This window comes from Pan troglodytes, chromosome 10 (assembly GCF_028858775.2).
Source record: "Pan troglodytes isolate AG18354 chromosome 10, NHGRI_mPanTro3-v2.0_pri, whole genome shotgun sequence".
NCBI classification, from domain to species: Eukaryota; Metazoa; Chordata; class Mammalia; order Primates; family Hominidae; genus Pan; species Pan troglodytes.
The window spans coordinates 118,167,998-118,192,485 of record NC_072408.2 but is presented as its reverse complement, the minus strand read 5'-3'; the positions used below and the strand labels follow the sequence as shown (position 1 = coordinate 118,192,485).

General features: G+C 53.3%; 1 protein-coding gene and 1 long non-coding RNA gene across 4 annotated transcripts; one reads left to right on the top strand and one right to left on the bottom strand.

Moving 5' to 3' along the window:
* Nucleotides 1-5,501: 5,501 nt before the first annotated feature.
* LOC129136554 (uncharacterized) lies at nt 5,502-12,664 on the bottom strand. The gene is made up of 3 exons (XR_008538367.1): nt 12,525-12,664; nt 9,775-9,876; nt 5,502-7,933 (listed from the first exon to the last, which is right to left on the bottom strand). It is a non-coding gene; the product is annotated as an uncharacterized LOC129136554 (long non-coding RNA).
* A 38-nt stretch (nt 12,665-12,702) lies between these two features.
* On the top strand, nt 12,703-19,318 carry PHETA1 (PH domain containing endocytic trafficking adaptor 1). 3 transcript variants are annotated; one of them, XM_063786056.1, is made up of 4 exons: nt 12,703-12,933; nt 15,620-15,764; nt 16,226-16,313; nt 18,420-19,318. In XM_063786056.1, exons 3-4 carry the CDS (start codon nt 16,311-16,313, stop codon nt 19,203-19,205), a joined length of 789 nt encoding a protein of 262 aa, XP_063642126.1. In that variant the 5' UTR covers nt 12,703-12,933; nt 15,620-15,764; nt 16,226-16,310; the 3' UTR covers nt 19,206-19,318. The 3 variants fall into 3 exon arrangements, with proteins under 3 accessions (XP_063642126.1, XP_001145381.3, XP_063642128.1); XM_063786058.1 differs by lacking the exon at nt 12,703-12,933 and adding an exon at nt 12,947-13,515; XM_001145381.7 differs by lacking the exon at nt 16,226-16,313 and having other exon boundaries at nt 12,707-12,933.
* The last annotated feature ends 5,170 nt before the right edge of the window (nt 19,319-24,488 follow it).

The window sequence follows — 24,488 nt, the reverse complement described above, 5'->3', positions numbered from 1 at the left end:
GGGGTTTCTCCATGTTAGTCAGGCTGGTCTCAAACTCCCGACCTCAGGTGATCTGCTTGCCTCTGCCTCCCAAAGTGCTGGGATTACAGGCGTGAGCCACCGCACCCAGCCTCTTCTTTTTTTTTGAGACAGGATCTCGTTCTGCCACCCAGGCTAGAGTGCAGTGGCGTGATCACAGCTCACTGCAGCCTCAACCTCCCAGGATCAGGCGATCTTCCCACCTCAGCCCCTCAGTACCTGGAACCACAGGTATGTGCCACCAAGCCTGGCTAATATTTTTATTATTTGTAGAGATGGGGGTCTCCCTATGTTGCCCAGGCTGGTCTTGAACTCCTGAGCTCAAACAATCCTCCTGCCTTGGGCTCCCAAAGTGCTGGGATTATAGATGTGAGCCACTGTGCCCAGCCTCTTTCCTTTTTTTAATTGTGGAAAAGTACAGGTAACATAAAACTTACCATTTTATCCTGGATCTGGTTTTGTGTCTGACAAACACACACACACACATACACACACACACACACCCCGCACCTCTGATTTTAACCATTCTAAACTGCTAAGCTGTACAATTCAATGTTATTAAGTACATTCACTTTGTTGGGCAACCATCATCACTATCTAGTTCCAGAACTTTTTCATCCCCGCGAATGGAAACATCATGCTGGTTGGCAGTTATTCCTTACCTACCAACCCTGGGCAACCACAAATATTTCTTGCTCTTTGGATTTCTCTCTCCTGGTTATTTGTTTTGTTTTGTTTTGAGACAGAGTCTCCCTTTGTCACCCAGTCTTGAGTGCAGTGGCACAATCTTGGCTCACTGCAACCTCCACCTCCTGGGTTCAAGCGATTCTCCTGCCTCAGCCTCCCGAGTAGCTGGGACTACAGGCACACGCCACAACACCCAACTAATTTTTGTATTTTTAGTAGAGGCGAGGTTTCACCATGTTGGCCAGGCTGGTCTCAATCTCCTGACCTCAGGTGATCCGCCCGCCTCGGCCTCCCAAAGTGCTGGGATTATAGGCATGAGCCATCGTGGCTGGCTCTCCTGGTTATTTAATGTCAATGGAAACTTTATTTCTTTTCATGGCTAAGCACTATTCCATCAAATGGATGTACCACAATTTGTTTCTCCATATATCTGTGGATGAATATTTGAGTTGTTGCTAGTTTCTGGTGTTTCTGAATAAAGTTGCTATGAATAGTCACATACAGGTCTTTGTGTGGTCATGTTTTCATTTCTCTTTGGTAAATACTTTGGAGTGGGATTACTGGGTTGTACATGGTGAGTTTCTGTTCTTTTTTTTTTTTTTTTTTTTTTTTGAGACAGACTCTTGCTCTGTCACCCAGGCTGGAGTGCAGTGGTGCAATCTTGGCTCACTGCAACCTCCGCCTCCCAGGTTCAAACAAGCCTCAGGCTCCCGAGTAGCTGGGACAACAGGCGCACGCCACCACGCCTGCCTAATTTTTGTATTTTTAGTAGAGATGGGGTTTCGCCGTATTGGTCAGGCTGGTCTTGATCCTGACCTCAGGCGATCCACTCGTCTTGGCCTCCCAAACTGCTGGGATTACAGGCGTGAGCTACTGCACCCGGCCTTTTTATTTTTTTTTTTGAGACAGAGTCTTGCTCTGTCACCCAGGCTGGAGTGCAGTGGTGCGATCTCGGCTCACTGCAACCTCCACCTCCCAGGTTCAAGCGATTCTCCTGCCTCAGCCTCCCAAGTAGCTGGGATTACAGGCGCCCACCACCACGCCCAGCAAACTTTTGTATTTTTAGTAGAGATGGGGTTTCACCATGTTGACCAGGCTGGTTTCAAACTCCTGACCTCAGGTGAATCCGCCCACCTCAGCCTCCCACAGTGCTGGGATTACAGGCATGAGCCACCTTGCCTGGCAGAGTTTCTGTTCATTTTTACAAGAAATTGCCAATTTGTTTTCCAGAGTGGCTATACCATTCTACCTTCCCATCAGCAGTATGGAAGTTCAGTTGTTCCACATCCTCACCAGCACTTGGTGTTGTCAGTCTTTTTAATTTTGGCCTTTCTAATTGGAACATGGTATTAGCTCATTTGGTTTCAATTTGCATTTCTCTGATGTGTAATGACACTGGGCATCTTTTCATTGCTTATTAGCCAGTATATCATATTATAGCTTTTTTTTTCTGAGACAGAGTCTCACTCTGTGTCGCCCAGGCTGGAGTGCAGTGGCGCAATCTTGGCTCACTGCAAGCTCTGCCTCCCGGGTTCACGCCATTCTCCTGCCTCAGCCTCCCAAGTAGCTGGGACTACAGGCGCACGCCACCATGCCCAGCTAATTTTTTGTATTTTTAGTAGAGACGGGTTTTCACCAGGTTAGCCAGGATATTCTCAATCTCCTGACCTTGTGATCCACCCACCTCGGCCTCCCAAAGTGCTGGGATTACAGGCGTGAGCCACCACACCCGGCCCATATTACAGCTTTTTATAAAATATCTGTTAACATCTTTTGCCTGGGCCAGGCATGGTGGCTCATGCCTGTAATCCCAGCACTTCAGGAGGCCGAGGTGGGAGGATTGCTTGAGTGTAGGAGTTTGAGACCAGCCTGGGCAACATGGTGAAACTCCGTCTCTACCAAAAATACAAAAAAAAAAAAAAAAAAAAAAAAAAAATTAGCCAGGCATGGTGGCACGCGCCTGTAGTCCCAGCTATTTGGGAGGCTGAGATGGGAGGATGGTTTGAGCCTGGGAGGCAGAGGTTGTCGTGAGCGGAGATCATGCCATTGAACTCTAGCCTGGGCAACAGGACCAAACCCTGTCTCAAACACACACACACACACATCTTTTGCCTGTCTTTAGATTGGGTTGCTTATCTTATTATTGGGTTGTAAGACTTCATTATATAGATCTGGCATTCAGATTCTGTCAGATATATATATCAAGAAAATTTTTTTTCTCAGTTAGTTGGTGGCTTATCTTTTTGTTTCTCTGATGGTATCTTTCCTTTCCTTTCCTTTTCCTTTTCCTTTCCCTTTTCCTTCCTCCTTCCGTCCCTCCCTCCCTCCCTCTCTCTCTCTTTTTAAACAGGTTTTAAAAACAACCTTTATCTTTTTTAAAGTCAATATGGGCCGGGTGCAGTGGCTCACACCTATAACCCCAGCACTTTGGGAGGGTGAGGCCGGCAGATCACCTGAGGTCAGGAGTTCGAGACCAGCATGGCCAACATGGCAAAACTCTGTCTCTACTAAAAACACAAAAATTAGCCAGGCATGGTGGCACACACCTGTAGTCCCAGCTACTTGGGAGGCTGAGGCAGGAGAAATGCTTGAACCCAGGAGGTGGAGGTTGCAGTGAGCTGAGATTGCACTCCGGCCTGGGCAACAGGGCAAAATCCTGTCTCAAAAAAACAAAACAAAAAAAACCCCCAAACCTACTGAAGTCCAATTTTTATTTTTTTCTAGTTTATGCTCTTTGAGTCTTAAGAAATCTTTATCCTAAAGTTGTAAAGATTTTCTATTTTATTATTTTTAGTTCCTTTTTTTTTTTTTTTTTGAGGTAGAGTCTTGCCCTGTGGCCCAGGCTGGAGTGCAATGGCGTGATCTTGGCTCGGTGCAACCTCCACCTCCCGGGTACAAGTGATTCTCCTGCCTCAGCCTCCCGAGTAGCTGGGATTACAGGCATGTGCCACCATGCCTGGCTAATTTTGTGTTTTTTTTTTTTTTGTTTGTTTTTTTGAGACAGAGTCTCGCTCTGTCGTCCAGGCTGGAGTGCAGTGGTGCAATCTCAGCTACTGCAACCTCCACCTCCAGGGTTCAAGCAATTCTTCTGCCTCAGCCTCCCAAGTAGCTGGGACTACAGGCACACGCCACCACGCCCGGCTAATTATTTTTATTTTTAATAGAGCCAGGGTTTCACCATATTGGTAAGGCTGGTCTTGAACTCCTGACCTCAGGTGATCCACCCGCCTCGGCCTCCCAAAGTGCTGGGATTACAGGCATGAGCCACCATGCCCGGCCCAATTTTTTGTATCTTTAGTAGAGATGAGGTTTCACCTTGTTGGCCAGGCTGGTCTCAAACTCCTGACCTCATGATCTGCCCGCCTCGGCCTCCCAAAATGCTGGGATTACAGGTGTGAGCCATCGTGCCCGACCTTATTTACTTATTTTTTAGAGACAGGGTCTCACTCTGTCGTTCAGGCTGGGGTGCAGTGGCGTGATCCTAGTTCACTGTGGCCTTGACCTCCTGGGCTCAAGCGATCCTCCTGCCTCAGGTTCCTGAGTAGCTGGGACTACAGGCATGCGCCACCACATCCAGCTAATTAAAAAACAATTTTTTAAGAGATGGGTTCTTACTATTTTGCCCAGGCTGGTCACTAACTCAGGCGATCCTCGCACCTTGTTTGGCCTCCCAAAGTGCTGAGATTACAGGCATGAGCCATTGTGCCTGGCCGCCCCTATTTTCTTCTAGAGATTTTAGAGTTTAGCTTTTATGTGCAAGAGTTTGATGTATTTTGAGTTAATTTTTATGTATGGCATGAGGTAAGTATCAAGGCTGTTTTTTTCTATATGAATATCCAGTTATTCCAGCTCAATTTGATGAAAAGACTAATCTGGATTTTTCCCTTCGAATCTCCATTTTCCCCATTACTTAGGTCCAAAAGTTGAGAGTCCTTTTTATTTTTATTTTTTATTTTTTGTAGAGACGAGGTCTCCACCCACCTTGGCCTCCCAAAGTTCTGGGATTGCTGGTGTGAGCCACTGTGTCCAGCCCTGGGTAATATTTTTATTATTTGTAGAGATGGGGTCTCCCTGTGTTGCCCAAGCTGGTCTCAAACTCCCAGGCTCAAGTGATCCTCCTGCCTCGGCTTCCCAAAGTGCTGGGATTACAGATGTAAGCCAGCATACCTGGCCCTGGAGTTCTTTTTTTTCTTTTCTTTTTTTTTGTTTTTTGAGACAGAGTTTTGCTCTGTCGCCCGGGCTGGAGTGCAGTGGGGTGATCTCAGCTCACTGCATCCTCTGCCTCCCGGGTTTAAGCAATTCTCTGCCTCAGTCTCTCGAGTAGCTGGGATTACAGGCACCCACTACCACGCCTGGCTAATTTTTTTGGTATTTTTAGTAGAGACGGGGTTTCACCATCTTGGCCAGGCTGATCTCGAACTCCTGACCTTGTGATCCACCCACCTTGGCCTCCCAAAGTACTGGGATTACAGGCGTGAACCACTGTGCCCGGCCCCTGGAGTTATTCTTTTTATTTATTTATTTATTTATTTATTTTTATTTTTATTTTTTTAATTGATCATTCTTGGGTGTTTCTCGCAGAGGGGGAACTGGCAGGGTCACAGGACAATAGTGGAGGGAAGGTCAGCAGATAAACAAGTGAACAAAGGTCTCTGGTTTTCCTAGGCAGAGGACCCTGCGGCCCTCCGCAGTGTTTGTGTCCCTGGGTACTTGAGATTAGGGAGTGGCAATGACTCTTAACCAGCATGCTGCCTTCAAGCATCTGTTTTAACAAAGCACATCTTGCACCACCCTGCTGCCTTCAAGCATCTGTTTTAACAAAGCACATCTTGCACCACCCTTAATCCATTCAACCCTGAGTGGACACAGCACATGTTTCAGAGAGCACAGGGTTGGGGACAAGGCCACAGATCAACATGATCCCAAGGCAGAAGAATTTTTCTTAGTACAGAACAAAATGAAAAGTCTCCCATGTCTACCCCTTTTCACACAGACACGGCAACCATCCGATTTCTCGATCTTTTCGCCACCTTTCCCCCTTCTTTCTATTCCACAAAACCGCCACTGTCATCATGGCCCGTTCTCAATGAACTGTTGGGCACATCTCCCAGACGGGGTGGTGGCCGGGCAGAGGTGCCCCTCACCTCCCGGACGAGTCGGCTGGCCGGGCGGGGGGCTGACCCCCCCACCTCCCTCCCGGACGGGGCGACTGGCTGGGCAGAGGGGCTCCTCACTTCCCAGTAGGGGCGGCCGGGCAGAGGCGCCCCTCACCTCCCAGACGGGGCGGCTGGCCGGCTGACCCCCCCACCTCCCTCCCGGACAGGGCGGCTGGCCGGGCGGGGGGCTGGGCCCCCCACCTCCCTCCCGGCCGGGGCGGCTGGCTGGGCAGGGGGCTGACCCCCCCACCTCCCTCCCGGACGGGGCGGCTGGCCGGGCAGAGGGGCTCCTCACTTCCCAGTAGGGGCGGCCGGGCAGAGGCGCCCCTCACCTCCCGGACGGGGTGGCTGGCCGGGTGGGGGGCTGAGCCCCCCACCTCCCTCCCGGACGGGGCGGCTGGCCGGGCGGGGGGCTGACCCCCCCACCTCCCTCCCGGACAGGGCGGCTGGCCGGGCAGAGGGGCTCCTCACTTCCCAGTAGGGGCGGCCGGGCAGAGGCGCCCCTCACCTCCCGGATGGGGCGGCTGGCCGGGTGGGGGGCTGAGCCCCCCACCTCCCTCCTGGACGGGGCGGCTGGCCCGGCAGGGGGCTGACCCCCCACCTCCCTCCCGGACGGGGCGCTGGCCTGGCGGGGGGCTGACCCCCACCTCCCTCCCGGACGGGGTGGCTTGCGGGCGGAGACGCTCCTCATTTCCCAGATGGGGTGGCAGCCGGGCGGTGGGGCTCCTCACTTCTCAGACGGGGCGGTTGCCAGGCAGAAGGTCTCCTCACTTCTCAGACGGGGCGGCCGGGCAGAGACGCTCCTCACCTCCCAGACGGGGTCGCGGCCTGGCCGAGGCGCTCCTTACATCCCAGATGGGGCGGCGGGGCAGAGACGCTCCCCACATCTCAGACGATGGGCGGCTGGGCAGAGACGCTCCTCACTTCCCAGGTGGGATGGCGGCTGGGCAGAGACGCTCCTCACTTTCCAGACTGGGCAGCCAGGCAGAGGGGCTCCTCACATCCCAGACGATGGGCGGCCAGGCAGAGACGCTCCTCACTTCCCAGACGGGGTGGTGGCCGGGCAGAGGCTGCAATCTCCGCACTTTGTGGGGGCCAAGGCAGGCGGCTGGGAGGTGGAGGCCGTAGCGAGCCGAGATCACGCCACTGCACTCCAGCCTGGGCACCATTGAGCACTGAGTTAACAAGACTCCGTCTGCAATCCCGGCACCTCGGGAGGCTGAGGCTGGCGGATCACTCGCGGCTAGGAGCTGGAGACCAGTCCGGCCAACACAGCGAAACCCCGTCCCCACCAAAAAAACATGAAAACCAGTCAGGCGTGGCGGTGCGCGCCTGCAATTGCAGGCACTCGGCAGGCTGGGGCAGGAGAATCAGGCAGGGAGGCTGCAGCGAGCCGAGATGGCAGCAGTACAGTCCAGCTTTGGCCCGGCATGAGAGGGAGACCGTGGAAAGGAGACGGAGAGGGAGACGGGAGAGGGAGACGGGAGACGGGCGACAGGAGACGGGAGAGGGAGACGGGAGAGGGAGACGGGAGACGGGAGAGGGAGGTGGAGTTATTCTTAACTCCTTTTCTTCCTTCCTCTCTCTCTGTCTCTCTCTGATTCCCCACATGCAACCTATCATCAAATTTTACATATATCTTAAATATATATTAATGTGGTTTGGCTGTGTCCCCACTGAAATCTCAACTTGAATTGTATCTCCCAGAATTCCCATGTGTTGTGGGAGGGACCCTGGGGGAGGTCATCGAATCATGGGGGCTGGTCTTTCCCGTGTTATTCTCATGAGAGTGAATAAGTTTCATGAGATCTGATGGGTTTATCAGGGGTTTCTGCTTTTGCTTCTTCCTCATTTTCTCCTGCCGCCACCATGTAGGAAGTGCCTTTCGCCTCCTGCCATGACTCTGAGGCCTCCGCAGCCACGTGGAACTGTAAATCCAATTAAACCTCTTTTTGGCCGGGTGCAGTGGCTCACGCCTGTAATCCCAGCACTTTGGGAGGCTGAGGAGGGCAGATCAAGAGGTCAGGAGTTCGACACTTGGACACAGGATGGGGAACATCACACACCAGGGCCTGTCGTGGGGTGGGGGGAGGGGGGAGGGATAGCATTAGGAGATGTACCTAATGTAAATGACGAGTTAATGGGTGCAGCACACCAACATGGCACATGTATACATATGTAACGAACCTGCACATTGTGCACATGTACTGTAGAACTTAAAGTATTAAAAAAAAAAAAGAGGTCAGGAGTTCGAGACCAGCCTGGCCAACATGGTGAAACTCCACCTCTACTAAAAATACAAAAAATTAGCCAGGCGTGGTGGCAGCTGTAATCCCAGCTACTCAGGAGGCTGAGGCAGGAAAATCGCTTGAACCCGGGAGGCAGAGGTTGCAGTGAGCTGAGACTGCGCCACTGCACTCCAGCCTGGGTGACAGAGTAAGACTCCATCTCAAACAAAAACAAAAAAACCCAAAAAATCTCTTTTTGTTCCCAGTTTTGGGTATGTCATTGTCAGCAGTGCAAAAATGGATGAATACAGTAAATTGGTACCAGGAGTGGAGTGTTGCTGAAAAGATAGGCAAAAATGTGGAAGTGACTTTGAAACTGTAACAGGCAGAGGCTGGAACAGTTTGGAGGGCTCAGAAGAAGACAGGAAAATGTGGGAATGTTTCAAGCTTCCTAGAGACTTGTTGAATGGCTTTGCCAAAATGCTGATAGTGATATGGACAATAAAATTCAGGCTGAGGTGGTCTCAGATGGAGATGTGGAACTTGTTGGGAACTGGAGCAGAGGTGACTCTTGTTATGTTTTAGCAAAGAGACTGGCGGCATTTTGCCCCTGCCCTAGAGATCTGTGGAACTTTGAACTTGAGAGAGATGATTTAGGGTATCTGGTAGAAGAAATTTCTAAGCAGCAAAGCATTCAAGAGGTAACTTGCAGGCTGGGAGCGGTGGCTCAAACCTGTAATCTCAGCACTTTGGGAAGCCAAGGTGGGCAGATTACCTGAGGTCAGGAGTTCAAGACCAGCCTGACCAACATGGTGAAACCCTATCTCTACCAAAAATACAAAAAATTAGCCATGTGCAATGGCGTGCACCTGGTGCCAGCTACTCAGGAGGCTGAGACAGAAGAACCGCTTGAACCCAGGAGGCGGAGGTTGCAGTGAGCTGAGATCACACCACTGCACTCCAGCCTGGGCAACAGAGCAAGACTCTGTCTCAAAAAAAAAAAAAAAAAGAAAGAAAAGAAAAAAATAAGAAGTAACTTGTAATAGAAAGAAAAGCCCATTTTCTGGGGAGAAATTCAAGCCGGCTGCAGAAATTTGCATTACGTAGCAAGGAGCCTAATGTTAATCCCCAAGACCATGGAGGAAATGTCTCCAGGCCATGTCAGAGAACTTCCCGGCAGCCCCTTCCATCACAGGTCCAGAGGTCCAGGAGGAAAAAGTGGTTTTGTGGGCCAGGCCCTGGGTTCCTGTGCTGTGTGCATCCTAGGGACTTGGTGTTCTGTGTCCCAGCTGCTCCAGCCATGGCTGAAAGGCACCAACACAGAGCTCAGGCTGTGGTTTCAGAGGGTGGAAGCCCCAAGCCTTGGCAGCTTCCATGTGGTGTTGAGCCTGTGGGTGCACAGAAGTCAAGAATTCAGGTTTGGGAACCTCTGCGTAGATTTCAGAAGATGTTTGGAAATGCCTGGATGCCCAGGCAAAAGTTTGCTGCAGGGGCAGGGCCCTCATGGAGAACCTCTGCTAGGGTGGTGCAGAAGGGAAATGTGGGGTTCAGAGCCCCCACACAGAGTCCCTACTGGGGTACTGCCTAGTGGTGCTGTGAGAAGAGGGCCACCATCCTCCAGACTCCGAAATGGTAGATCCACTGACAGCTTGCACTGTGTGCCTGGAAAAGCCACAGATACTCACCACCAGCCCGTGAAAGCAGCCAGGAGGAAGCCTGTACCCTGCAAAGCCACAGGAGTGGAGCTGCCCAAGATCATGGGAACCCATCTCTTGCATCAGCGTGACCTGGATGTGAGACCCGGAGTCAAAGGAGATCATTTTGGAGCTTTAAAATTTGACTGCCCCACTGGATTTCAGACTTGCATGGGCCCTGTAACCCCTTTGTTTTGGCCAATTTCCCCCATTTGGAATGGCTGTATTTACCCAATACCTGCATCCCCACTGTATCTAGGAAGTAACTAGCTTGCTTTTGATTTTACAGGCTCATAGGCAGAAGGGACTTGCCTTGTCTCAGACAAGACTTTGGACTGTGGAATTTTGGGTTAATTCTGAAATTAGCTAAGACTTTGGGGGACTGTTGGGAAGGCATGATTGGTTTTGAAATGTGAGGACGTGAGATTTGGAGGGGCTGGGGCGAAATGATATGGTTTGGCTGTGTCCCCACCAAAATCTGAACTTGAATTGTATCTCCCAGAATTCCCACGTGTTGTGGGTGGGACCCAAGAGGAGGTCATTGAGTCATGGGGGCCAGTCTTTCCTACGTTATTCTTGTAATAGTGAATAAGTCTCACGAGATCTGAAGGGTTTATCAGGGGTTTCCGCTTTTGTTTCTTCCTCACTTTCTCTTGCCACTGCCATGTAAGAAGTCTTTCACCTCCCGCCATGATTCCAAGGCCTCCTCAGCCATGTGGAACTGTAAGTCCAATTAAACCTCTTTTTGTTGTCAGTTTCAGGTATGTCTTTATCAGCAGTGTGAAAACGGACTAATACATATATCCATTAAATATATATCTATACTTAACCACTTCTCTCCACCTCCACTGCTCCACTCTAAGCCACCACCATCACTTGCTTGGACTACTGCAGTGGTGTTCTCCCTGATCACTTGGCTTCTACTCTCATTCCCTGCCCATAGCAGTCAGGGACCATGTTAAATCTAACACAGACCATGTCCCTCTCTGCTCAAAACCCTCCCATGGCTCCTCATTCTTCTTAGAGTAAAAGCAAAATCTTTCCTCTGGTCCTTAAGCCCCTAGGTCACCTGGCTTTCTGGCTTTGCCAATAATCTCTGATCTATTGTGTTTTTTTTTGTTTGTTTTTTGTTTTTTTTGTTTGACAGAGTCTTGCTCTGTCACCCAGGCTGGAGTGCAGTGGTGCAATCTCAGCTCATTGCAACCTCTGCCTCCTGGGTTCAAGTGATTCTCCTGTCTCAGCCTCCCAAGTAACTGGGATTACAGGTGTACACCACCATGCCTGGCTAATTTTTTTTTTTTTTTGTATTTTTAGTAGAGACCGGGTTTCACCATGTTGGCCAGGCTGGTCTCGAACTCCTGACCTCAAGTGATCTACCTGCCTTGGCCTCCCGAAGTGCTGGGATTATAGGCGTGAGCCACTGCGCCCAGCCAGCTGACCTATTTTCCTACTATTCTTCCCATTGCTCACTTGGCTCCACTGGTCTCCTCGTTGTTCTTCAAACATGCCCAGGATGGCCCCATTTCAGGGCTTTTGCACTTGCTGTTCCCTCTGCCTGGGACCTCCTTCTCCCAGATAGCCACATGGCTGCCTCCCTCATTCCTCCAGGTCTGTCCTCAGAGAGGCCTTCCCTGACCACCTTGTCTAAAAGCTGCACTTCCAGCTTGGGCAAGATAGCAAGACCCCCCCTCCCCATCTCTACAAAAAATTAAAAAAAATTAGCCGGGTGTGGTGGTACACACCTGTAGTCCCAACTACTTGGGAGGCTGAGGTGGGAGGCTCGGTTGAACCCAGGAGTTCAGGTTACAATGAGCTGTGATTGTGCCACTGCACCCCAACCTGGGTGACAAAAAAACACAAAAAACAAAAAACAAACAAAAAAAAAACAACTGCACTCCCAGGCTTTCTGCCCCATTGCCTTAGCGTACAGTCCTAGCATGAATCACTTCCAGAACTCATTTGTGTTGTCTTGATTCCTGGCTGCACCTGCTTACCTGGTTCAGGTACAGTGCCTGGCACACAGTAGGCACTTAGTGAGAGGCTGTACAATGGAGAGCTGACCCTGGTCTGTCCTGTTCTTCCTGCTTTCAGGCCAGGACTTAATAGTGATTGGGAGGTGGCAGGTGGTGGAGAAGAGGCGGCAGGAACAGGAAGGAAGGGTTCAAGGAGGTGGGCAGGGCAAAAACAACAGCAATTCCTATTTCTTGAGAGCTTTCTGTTGTGCCCTGCACTTTACATATCATAATGGTCTTTATTTTCCGGATGAGGAAACGGAGGCTTAGAGAAGTGAAATGATTTCTCTAAGCTCAGACAGTGTTCAGTGGCCTAGTGCGACTCGAACTCAAGTCTGCCTAATTCCAGAACTTTCTCTCTTCACCTGGAGCCAGGGGAAGCTTGCGAGGCGCCCTGTCCGTATGGAACAGTGCTGTACGCAAATGTCCTGGATTCAGCTGTTTTTTCTGCCAATCACACATTTTTCAGGAATTAGAGCTATTTTTCTAATTTAACTGGGCATTAAATTTGCTAAACCTGGCAACCCAGGTTTAGCAAATATTTTTATTATTTGTAGAGATGGTGGTCTCCCTCTGCTGCCCAGGCTGGTCTTGAACTACTAGGCTCAGGCAATCCTCCTGCCTCGTCCTGGGGGGAGTTCGGACTTAAGCCTAGGACTTCAGCGAATGGCCCGCCCAGGACCCCCAAATGCTTTTGCAGGCTAATCCACGACCTGGGCCAGTCCTTACCTTTGGAATCGCAATGAGCTTCCCGGGCTCCAATCCGCTTTTCTGGGCTAGGGCACTGGGGAGTCGCGAGCCAGGAGCGGACCCTTTAAGAGTGATTTCGAGGGCGGGCTCACGGGGGCGTGCCGGTTCGGGGCCTGCCAATCGGGAGGCGGGAAGAACGCGGGGGCGGGCCCGGCGCGAGCAGGCTGGGAAGGGTTAAAGGGGCGCGCCCGTGGGTCGCGGACTGTCCGGTTGCTCCCGCCTCCTTCCGTCGGATCCGCGCTCTCCCGCGGCTGCGCCGGCCCGGCCGCCCAGGAGACAAAGCGCTGCCGCCGCCGTCGCCGCCACCGGGCCAGTCCCGAACCATGGCCGGGCCACCCCGCAACCTCGCGCCTCCCGTCCCGTCGCCGCCCTAGGCCTGCGCTGCGAGGTAAGGCGGGCCTGGCGGGGGGACATGCACGAGGACATGGGACCCGGGTCGGGCCGCCCTGGGCCTCGGGGTCCCCCGGCCACCTGGAGAGCGCGTTGCGGGGATCTTCCCCGCGGGACTCCGCACCAGTGGTGACTTCTCCAGCTGCCGAGGCGAACTTGGCCGATGACCACCCTCCCCTCCCTCAGCCCATAGGGACGTCTGCTGCTGGTGGGGACTGCGGACAAGCCCCCCATTCTGCCGCTGATCACCCATCTGGGGCTCTGGCTGTCCTTTAAGGAACTTAGGAGAGCTCCCACGCACAACACACAAAGGGACAGAGAGCAGCCGGGAGCAGGGCCACACCTGGAGCAGCAGCCCCTGCCGTGGACAAGGGGGCTGCCTGTGTCTGGACGGCGGTGCTGGCGTGTCCCTGGGGTCCCTGCTGGGGCGGTGACGGCCAGGCTGCTCTTTAGTGTTCTTGGCACACATGTTTTTCAGCCTGTGCCTGCCACACCCTCTTCCCCACGCCCGCTGCTGGGGGACACCGAGGGCAGCTGGATTCAACCCCAGGACCTGCGGTTCTGGCTTCTTTTTGTTGATGTGAGTGCCAAAATGCCATGCTTCAGTCTCCCAGGAGACCTGGGTTCCGGGGCCAGCTGTGCCCCTGGAGATCTTGGATGAATTATTTGCCTTTTTGACAGCTCTTTCCCTGAAAGCTCACTACCCACCAAGTATTTTGCAAAATGGCTCTTCAGGAGTCAATTCACTCAGCCCTTAGAGGGATGGAAGTTAACGTCCCCATTTTGCAGATGAGGCTGAGAAAAAACTCCGACTCACAGCAGCTAATATTTGCAATCCATTTCCCATAGTTTGCCAGTGGGTTTTCCTTCTTTTAGCTCATGAACCCTCGCCACACCGCCCAATTTAACAGATGAGGACACTGAGACTTGGAAAGGTGAAACGACTTGTCCAAGGTCCTCCAGCCTGGACCTGCGGAGGCAGGAACTTTGTCTTGGGAGCAGAGCTGGGCCAGGCTCCCTCCAGCTTCCTGTCTGGCCATGGGCTGTTGAATCAGCAGCAGTGCCCACAGTGGACTCTGAACTTCTTGGAAAACAGTGTGGGGAGATAAGGCAGGGGCCAGGCCTTCCCTCCAGGCAAGGCTGGCGCCTGTGCCCCTGCAGCTTCCTGTCTTCCCCGTTCTGGTGGAGGCAGGGGTCATGGGGCAGAGCTGGGTCCTGTGCCTGCTGGTGACCTTGAACCAGTTTGGCCTCTATCTAGGCAGTCGGGGGAGGAGGGTTGCTGAGCAGGAGGGAAGTTGCTATTCCTTTGGCCTTGATGGGGTGGAGAGACCCCAAGATCAGCCCCTTTATTTGGGTGGCTTGCCTGGAGCATGTGATTCTGGGCACAGTTGTATGCCTCTAGCCAACTTATTGAACCTCCCTGTGTCCATTTCCACATCTGTGAATGTGGGGTGAGATCCCTTGTCTTGGGGCTGTTGAAAGGTTTCAGAAGATACTGCAGAATGAATCAAACAGCTGTGTGAGTACCTACTGCATGCCAGGCACTAGAATTCAGACCACAAACGCCCCTGCAGGCAGAAATGACCCAGGTATTAATTTCAGGTGGAGGCACAGGAGAGGGACTGGGGGGTCTCTTGTGCATAGGGTGGCCGCCAGGGACCACCTCTCTGAGGAGGTGACAGCTAGGCTGAGACCAAAGGATGGGGAGCTGGCCTTGTGAAGACCTGCAGGCAGACAGCCGGGACCAAGTCTTGGAGGTGGGGATGTGTCTGGTGTATTTGAGGAACAGAAAGGAGGCCAGGATGGCTGGAGCTGAGTGAACAAGGGGGAAAGAGGTAGGGAAAGGGAACTTGGAAGCCAAGGGAGGCTTGGATTTTTTTTTTTTTTTTTTTTTGAGACAGAATCTCACTATGTCACCCAGGCTGGAGTGCAGTGGTGTGATAACTCCCAAGTTCAAGGGGTCCTTCCATGTTAGCCTCCCAGATAGCTAGGACTAGAGGCTTGTATCACCATGCCCAGCTATTTTTTTTTCTATTTTTTATAGAGATAGGGTCTTGCTATGTTGTCCAGGCTGGTCTCTAACTCAAGCAATCCTACCCCCTCAGCCTCCCAAAGTGCCAGCATTACAGGTGTGAGCCACCACACCCTGCCTAAGGATTTAATTTTATGCTGAGAGAAGTAGGGAGCCATGGGAGGGTTTAGAGCAGAGGAGGAGTGTGATTGGACTTAATTTTCACAGGATCCATCTGTGGGAAGTGGATTTCAGTGTGGCTCGGAGAAGAGCTTAGGAAGGAGGCTTGGATCTTACCTTGAGGAACATGGACAGGGAGGGGCAAGGAGACTTATGAGGAGGCTACAGCAGCCATCCCAGTGAATGGTGATGGGGCCTAGAATGGGGAGGTGGAGTGGACAGATTAGGCAACTGATTTGGAAGACGCTGGAGAGGGGGATCAACTGGACTTGATGTGCGATCAGATGCGGGGGTGAGAGGGAAACCAAGGGCCATTTGCTGAGATCGGAAGCACAACATGGGGATGTTTGGGGAAAAGCCAAGAAAAATGTGAACTGCACCCGTGCTCAGCAGGCACTGTGTGCCTGGCCCCATGCTCCGCAAAGTCCATATAGTCACTGTATCATTGTCACAACAGCCCTGACTTAGGCACTGTTACGATCCCATTTTACAGATGCAGAAACAGAGGCCCAGAGAGATGAATAGCCTGCCTGGGGTCCCCCAGCCCAGATGCTGCAGAGCTGACATTTGAATCCAGAGAAGAGCGAGCTGAGGCTGGAGCTGAGCAGAGGGCAGGGAGGCAAGTGGTGGCCTGAGAGGTAGGAGCGGAACTGGGCGAGCAGGGCGGGAGGGTCCTGTGAGAACTGGGGCCAGCATCCACATGGGAGTTGATGGGTGGTGGTGTGGGGAATGCGTGAATCCCTGCGGCTTAGAGAGGGACAGCTGTAGCTGAGAGGCAGGGTGGGGATTCAACACCTGGAGACTTTGGGGGCTCTGGCCTTGGCCTCCCACTAGGTCAGGACAAACTGACCTCCGTTTCTTTTTTTATTTTAAGTTCCATGATACATGTGCAGAACATGCAGGCTTGTCACATAGGTATACGTGTGCCATGGTGACTTGCTGCACCATTGACCCGTTCTCTAAGTTCCCTCCCCTCACCCCCCATCCCCCAACAGGCCCCGATATGTGTTCTGCCCCTCCCTGTGTCCATGTGTCTCATTGTTCAACTCCCACTTATGAGTAAGAACACGCGGTATTTGGTTTTCTGTTCCTGTGTTAGTTTGCTGAGGATGATGGCTTCCAGCTCCATCTCTTTCCCCGCAAAGGACATGATCTCATTCCTTTTTATGGCTGGATAGTTTTCCATGGTGTGTATGTACCACATTTCCTTTATTCAGTCTATCATTGATGGGCATTTGGGTTGGTTGATCTCAGTTTCTAAGTCACAACTCATGTTCCGTCTTCTAGGAAGCCTTCCCTGACTGCCTATGTGGCTGACAGGAGGTGGCAAGGACAACCCCCTCCACCCTAGGACAGGTAGTCTGGCAGGGCCTCACTGCGGTCACCTGCTCCCAGGAGAGCCACCACCCTGACCTCATTCCACCAGGCTCTGAGAAAGACACCACCCAGGCAGGGGAATGAACACTGAGTGCCTACTGCGTACCAGGACTTTATATCCTTTGCTTCTTGAAAAATGTAGCTACCATCCTATGCAGGCTGAGGCTTTGCAGTGGGAGATAAGGCAGGCTCTCAAAATGGCCATGGAAAACCCCAAGGGAAGGTGGCCAGGCCAGGGACGCAGATGCCACCTCCCGACAAGTCCTTCCTGGCCAGCGTTGCCCCATCGTATACTCCTTGGGGGAAGGTGGATGGGGTCACTGTGGCCGACGGCATGGAGTTAGAGTCCTCTATGCTAAATGGCACGGGACGACCCCCTGCCCCTCCTTCCTGTAAGTCAGCCTAGCCCTGGGCCTGCATCTTTCCCCAAATTCTTTCTTTTTTTTTGAGACGGAGTCTGGCTCTGTCCCCAGGCTGGAGTGTAGTAGTGCGATCTCGGCTGACTGCAACTTCTGTCTCCTGGGTTCAAGCACTTCTCCTGCCTCAGCCTCCCAAGTACCTGGGATTATAGGCACCCCCCACCATGCCTGGCTTTTTTTTTTTTTTTTTTTTTTTTTTGAGATGGAGTCTTGCTCTGTCGCCCAGGCTGGAGTGCAATGGCGCAGTCTCGGCTCACTGCAACCTCCGCCTCTTGGGTTCAAGTGATTCTTCTGCCTCAGTCTCCCAAGTAGCTGGGATTATGGGCGTGCACCACCTCACCTGGCTGTTTTTTAGTAGAGATGGGGTTTTGCCATGTTGGCCAGGCTGGTCTCGAACTCCTGACCTCAGGTGAGAAGGATTGGCCTTGGCCTTCCAAAGTGCTGGGATTACAGGCATGAGCCACTGTGCCCAGCCCCTGTCTTACTATTTTCCATAGAACATGAGACTACCTGGCAGACGTCTTATCTGTTTGTTAACTGTCTGCTCCCTTTCACTTGCCAGTGGCATTTCAACACCACGAGGGCAGGGACCGTGTCCATCTTTTTTTTTTTTTGAGACAGAGTGTCACATTATTGCCCGGGCTGGAGTGCAATGGCATAATCTCGGCTCACTGCAACCTCCGCCTCCTGGGTTTAGGTGATTCTCCTGCCTCAGCCTCCCGAGTAGCTGGGATTACAGGCGCCCGCCACCACGCCTGGCTTATTTTTTGTATTTTTAGTAGAGAAGGGGTTTCACTGTGTTGGCCAGGCTGGTCGACCCTGTCCATCTTGTTATTGCTATATCCCTAGGCCTGGAACAATGCCTGGCACACAATAGATGCTTAATAAACATTTTATGAATGAAATCAATCTCTACAACTCTCCAAAGTTGGTTCTGCTCATCCATTTCATGGATGAACAAACCAACGTCGAACCACAAAGTCAGGGCTGGGACCTGGCAGGGACTGCAGAAGGCCAGCTGGTCTTGTTCTTGGGATGATGGAAACAGCAGCGCCTGAAATGAGGCCTGGGTTTGGATTTCAGCCCTGCCCAACCTGCTTTGTGACAACAGGGAAGCAGTTAACCTCTCTGTGCCTCTGTTTCCTCATCTGTTGCACTGGTGCCAGGCCAGTCCCTGTGACCTAAGGTCTATTGTGAGATAAAGTGAGTTCATTCCTCTGAAATGTCTGGCATGCAGCAGGAACTCACAACATTATTTCAGGGATACAGGAGGGTAGGAGGTTATGAGGCTGTCTGGGGAGGCCTGTGAGACCCAGGTTCCAGTCCTGTCTCTGCTTCTTAGGAGTTGTGGGCGCATAGGCCAGCTGCTTCCACCCTATGAGCGTCAGTTTCCTCATCTGTGAAACGGGGATGTAGAGTGGCTGCAAGGTCCCCTTGGGGCACTGGGTGACCTAGCGTCAGTGGCCTTGTGCATAACAGCCCTTCTATGGGGTCCAGGCCCCAGGCTCCCCTCCAGGCCCCGCGATTGCCACCATGAAGCTGAATGAGCGCAGCCTGGCCTTCTATGCCACCTGCGACGCCCCGGTGGACAATGCAGGCTTCCTGTACAAGAAGGGTGGGCGGCACGCGGCCTACCACCGGCGCTGGTTCGTGCTGCGCGGGAACATGCTCTTCTACTTCGAGGACGCTGCCAGCCGTGAGCCCGTGGGCGTCATCATCCTGGAGGGCTGCACCGTGGAGCTGGTGGAGGCCGCCGAGGAGTTCGCCTTCGCTGTGCGCTTCGCGGGGACCCGGGCGCGCACCTACGTGCTGGCCGCTGAGAGTCAGGATGCCATGGAGGGCTGGGTCAAGGCCCTGTCGCGTGCCAGCTTCGACTACCTGCGGCTGGTGGTGCGCGAGCTGGAGCAGCAGCTGGCGGCTGTACGTGGCGGGGGTGGCATGGCCCTGCCCCAGCCCCAGCCCCAGTCCCTGCCCTTGCCCCCGTCCCTGCCCTCTGCCCCGGCCCCAGTCCTGTCCCTGCCTTCTGCCCCAGCCCCGGTCCCAGCCCTGCCCCTGCCCCGCCGGCCCAGTGCCCTCCCGCCCAAGGAGAATGGCTGCGCTGTCTGGAGCACTGAGGCCACCTTCAGGCCTGGACCCGAGCCCCCTCCACCACCGCCTCGCCGCCGGGCCTCAGCACCCCACGGGCCCCTGGACATGGCCCCCTTCGCCCGGCTGCACGAGTGCTATGGCCAGGAGATCCGGGCCCTGCGTGGCCAGTGGCTCAGCAGCCGGGTCCAGCCCTGAGGCCACCAGGGTGCCTGTTTTAAGGGGACACAAGCTCTACGCCCTCTGGGACAGGCCGGGTCCTGGAGAGACTGGGGGAGCAGATCCTGAGGGAAATCATGGGCAAGGCTGGCCCCCAGGCCCTGAGTGGCCTGGTTTTGGGGGATGCAGGCTCTGAGAAGGTGCTGGATTCTGAGTGGGCCTTTAGGACCATGTGACCCAGAAGGCCTACCCTTGAGGGGAACGTCATGTGCAACACTAAGGAGAATCCAGGGCCTGAGGGGGAGGTTTCCTGAGAACTCCGGCCCCAGGCTGGCCTGAGCTGCTGGGCAGAGGCCTGTGCTGGCAACAGGCATTGCCGGGCCTGCAGCTCAGAGGGTCACTGGGACTGAGGGCGATCTGTGGCCTGAAAAGCAAATGCATAGTTAGTGCAGCTCCTGACCGGGCCTTCAGGGTGGACAGAGGGAGGATCGGTCATGGCAGCCACACCTGGGCCTGGCCTTGCTCCAGGACCTGCCAGAGGAGCTGGCCTGGCTCTGTGCCTGCCTGCCTCCAGGAGCAGGACGGTGGCTTGGAGGGTAGTGACTGGGGACACAGGTGCAGGTGTTAGTGCAGGACCGGAAGGGTGAGGTGGCCTGGTCCCTGGGGCTCCTGGCCTGGGCTGGCTGAGGCAGGACTCTGCCAAGTCCCCTGCCAGGCCTCATGGTGGTGCTCCTGGTGGCAGTGGCTCTCTGGCCGCGGGCCCTGTCTGTGTCTCCGTGGTGGCTCTCACAGGGCTCTCCAGACACTCCTTGACTGCATCCTTCAGTCTTGGCCCCTGGGCCTGGGGCCCCTTGGGAGCTTGCCTGACCTCCCTTCCTGGGCTGGGTAGCCATGGCCCGAGGTGACCTTCTAGCAGGTTCCCCCAGGGAGGGGAGGCCACCAGCTGACTCACCACCTAGGAAGGCCCAGGTGCTGACCTAGTGGCAGAGAAAAAACAGCCACACACCGAGTGTGGCTTCCAGAGCCCCTCTTCAGCTCCAGGCAGCCCCCTCTAACATGTCCCCTCCTGAGCTCAGCCCCCACCCCCATACTCCTGGTGGGGACCAGGTCTTGCTTGGCTTCGGGGCTGACCGCCGGTCCCCTTTCTTCTCACCACAGTGCCCATTTTTCATCCAGGAAGAACCTCGGGGCTGGGACACCTCCTGGCCCTCACCCTGGGTCATGTTTACAGTCCTCAGTGCCCCACACCAGTGGCCCCCTGAGGACACCTCCACCCTGACCTTGGTTTTCCCAAACGCTGCCTCTTGGTGACAGACTCAGCCCGAAACCCCTTCCTTCTGTCTCTGGAGACCCTTGAGCTTGGGGAAATATGGAGGGGTGTGTGTCTGCAATCAAGGCCTCTGCAGCTCACAGCTGGCCCGGTGGGCTGGGACTTCCGTCTGAATTTTAAATACTTAGGGTTCATTTTTTTTTCTCTGGCAACAAAGCTTGATGTTTTCACTGCTTTAGTTTCCTGTTTGCTGGTGGGAGGGGATACGGTCTGTGCCTCTGGACTTGCTCTGGGGGAACAGTTGTCACTGCCCCCGGGGAGAGGGGCAGCTTGGGCTGGAGAAGCACAGCCAGAGACAGAGCCCCTCGAGAGGGATCCTTGGCTGCTTCATTGTCTTCCCCCCAGCAAGCCCTGCTCTCCTCCACAGGCACCTCTGGGGTCTTGGTACGGTCCCCGCTCACCTCCTTCCAGAGTCCTGAGTGGTGTGGGTGTGGGTGGCACAGGATCTGGGGCATGGGAGGGGTTCAGAGCTGCCCAGAGCCCTGTGTCCTGGCAGACTCAGCTGGTGGGCTGGGGTGTCAACCCCAGTCCTGGCGTAGGTTTACAGACTCTCAAGGTATGTTGGCCCTGGTCTCCTGGGAGAGAGGGGTGAGGGATGTCCCCTACCAAAGCACAAGGTGGGATCAGGCTGCCTCCTGGGTTGGGTGTCGGGGGAGCTGTCCGGCAGCCTGGCAGGGAGATGCAAGGGCTAAAGTAAAATTTTGTCAAGTAATGGCTGATTGTGTCATTTTTTTCCCCATCATCAAAATCCTTGATTGATTTCCCTGGCAGAGCCCAGAGCAGGCTGTGCAAGGGCAGGGACTAGTGTGTGGTCCCACATGGCTGGTGCCCTGCCAGGCACGTTCTCACTTCTCAAGGCAGATGCTGGTCCCGTTTTACAGATGTGGAAACAGGCTCACTGAGGTTATGAAACTTGCCAAAGCAACATAACTAGAGAGTATAAGAGCAGGGATGTAAATCTCTGAAATCCCGTGACAGGACAGAGTCTTCAGGAGGAATATGAGGGAAAACGGAGCCGAAAGTTCCTTTTCAGAAGGTAGAGAAGGCAGGGAAAAGCCAAAGATTTGAAAGCTAACTGGGCTGAAGACCTGAGAGTTGGGAGGGACATTAACAACAATCCTGATCAGGATGGCAGATGGAAGAGTCGAAACTGCGTGCTTCTCACTGATAAGTTCATGGAGGCTGTGGAGGGAGCTGGAGTGAAGAGGATTCTAGCACCAATGCAAGTTCAGAGGGAAAGAGTCTGTGATTGATTAGTAAAATCTGCCGTGAGCACCATGTGGCTGGTAGTGGTGCTCATGCCATGTATCCGCTCTCTGACTGATTGAGTCTGTCTACTGGGTTAATGGGTTCATAGAAGGGGCTGGCTCAAGGTGGCCTAGCATGATGGACTTAAGCCCTAGGTCCTCTTCACGTGGACTCAGCTTGGGTCACAGGTCTCCCTTGCCAGCCTGGAAAAATCCTGTACATTTAGGAACATGTGGCTTAGGGTGAGCAACCTAAAGTCCTCGTTCAAGTTCAAGAAATGAAAAGTATGAAGATCAGGGAATCATGGCCCTTGTGAGCATCTAGTGCATGCTGAATAATTTTTTCCATCTCTTGTGGGACCACAGCTGACAGATGGAGGCTGGGGAAGTGGCTCCCCACACAAGCTGAGTCAGGGCACTGCCTGTGGCATTTGTGACCGCGGCCACCGTACAGCATGGGGCAAAGAGTAGGGGAAATAGCGGGAGAGAAAAACAGCTCCAAGAGGGAGGGTCAACAGCAAAATGCTGGACATCCAACTGCTGATATGTCAGTGATTCCTCCGGACCCAGGGGAGGTGTTCAGGGCACAAGTCTAAGGGGGCACTGTATGTGGTCAGAAGGAATATTCTGAGAAGCCACTTGGGGTAGAGGGTGAGGCCCTCAAGCAGGACACTGCAGCGAGAGGTTAGGCTGATTGCCAAACATCCATGCACCCTAAATACTTAGTCAAATGCAATCAGTTACGCTGCCATAGGCTCTCAGGGAATAGCTAAACTTTACTGCCAGAGAGTGACCATGTGGCCTGATTTTGGCCAATGAGATGTGAGTTGGAAGAGTCTTTTTCCTTCCAAAACACACACACAATAAAGAGCTCTTCATTGGCCAGGTGCGGTGGCTCACGCCTGTAATCCCAGCCCTTTGGGAGGCCAAGGCAGGCGGATCACGAGGTCAGGAGTTCGAGACCACCCTAGCCAACATAGTGAAACACTGTTTCTACTAAAAAATACAAAAATTACCCAGGCATGGTGGTATGCATCTGTAGTCCCAGCTACTTGGGAGGCTGAGGCAGGAGAATCGCTTGAACCTGGGAGGTGGACGTTGCAGTGAGCCGAGAGAGTGCCACTGCACTCCAGCCTGGGCAACAGAGCGAGACTCTGTCTCAGGAAAAAAAAAAAAAAATCTCTTCATTGTTCTCTGTGGGGAGGGAGAAGGGGAGTAATGTCTGTGATGCCTGGAACTGTGGCAGCCATCTTGCAATCATGAAGCTGACCACTCTAAAGAAAGTGCTCCATACTGAGTTTGGCGCACACTCCAGGGTGGTTCTGGGTAACCAACTGCAGGGCTGTTGTTGGCTCAGTGGGGTGCAGGTTGGGGCTAGAATGGGATTGCCTGTTACAGTAAAGGGGCCACTGCTTCTTATCCCTTCCTAAAGAGTAAACAAATATTGAAGGAAGATCATGTCCCCCTATGGCCCTGCATCTTGGATGTTCCTAAGTGAGGCTGCTTTGTCCCCACTATGTGCTGTGTGGCTAGATCTGGTGCTAACTGTCTGCTCTCCCTAACGCCTCCACGGATGACCTCACCTCACTCACCTTGCACAAACTTTGTTATGAAAAAGTTCCTGTGGCCAGGCGCAGTGGCTCATGCCTGTAATTTCAGCACTTTGGGAGGCTGAGGGGGCAGATCATCTGAGGTCGGGAGTTCGAGACCAGCCTGACCAACATGGAGAAACCCCGCCTCTACTAAAAATACAAAATTAGCCGGGCATGGTGGTGCATGCCTGTAGTCCCAGCTACTCAGGAGGCTGAGGCAGGAGAATTGCTTGAAACTGGGAGGCGGAGGTTATCCAGCCTGGGCAACAAGAGCAAAACTCTGTCTCAAAAAAAAAGAAAAAAAAAAAGAAAAAGTTCCTGCTACCTGTCCCAACTTCTAAAATCTCAGCATTCAACATGAAACTCTTTGAAGATGGTAAAATAATAGTTGTCTAAGCCTAGCTGTAGGTTTTGCACTTTTCTGATGAAGACTTTTTTAAAAGGTGGGCAAAATATTTGCAAGTCATTTGCAATCTGATAGGCAGACTATAGACAGAACTCCTAAAACTCAACAACAACAACAAAAAACCTGATTTAAAATTGGGCAAAAGGCCGGGCGAGGTTGTTCATGCCTGTAACCCCAGCACTTTGGGAGGCTGAGGCGGGCAGATCACCTGAGGCCAGGGGTTTGAGACCAGCCAGGCCAACATGGTAAAACCCTGTCTCCACTAAAAATACAAAAATTAGCCAGGTGTGGTGGCGGGTCCCTGTAGTCCCAGCTACTCGGGAGGCTGAGGCAGAAGAATCGTTGGAACCCAGGAGGTGGAAGTTGCAGTGAGCCAAGATGGCACCACTGCACTCCAGCCTGGGTGACAGAGCAAGATTCCGTCTCAAAAAACAAAACAAAACAAAACAAATAGTCCAGGTGCAGTGGCTCACGCCTGTAATCCCAGCACTTTGGGATGCCAAGATGGGAGGATCACCTGGGGTCAGGAGTTTGAGACCAGCCTGGCCAACATGGTGAAACCCTGTCTCTACTAAAAATACAAAATTAGCTGGGCGTGGTGGCAGGCAGCTGTAATCCCAGCTACTCAGAAGACTGAGGCATAAGAATTGCTTGAACCCAGGATGGGGCGGTTGCAGTGAGCCGAGATGGTGCCATTGCACTCCAGCCTGGGGGTAGAACGAGACTCTGTCTCCAAAAAAAAACCAC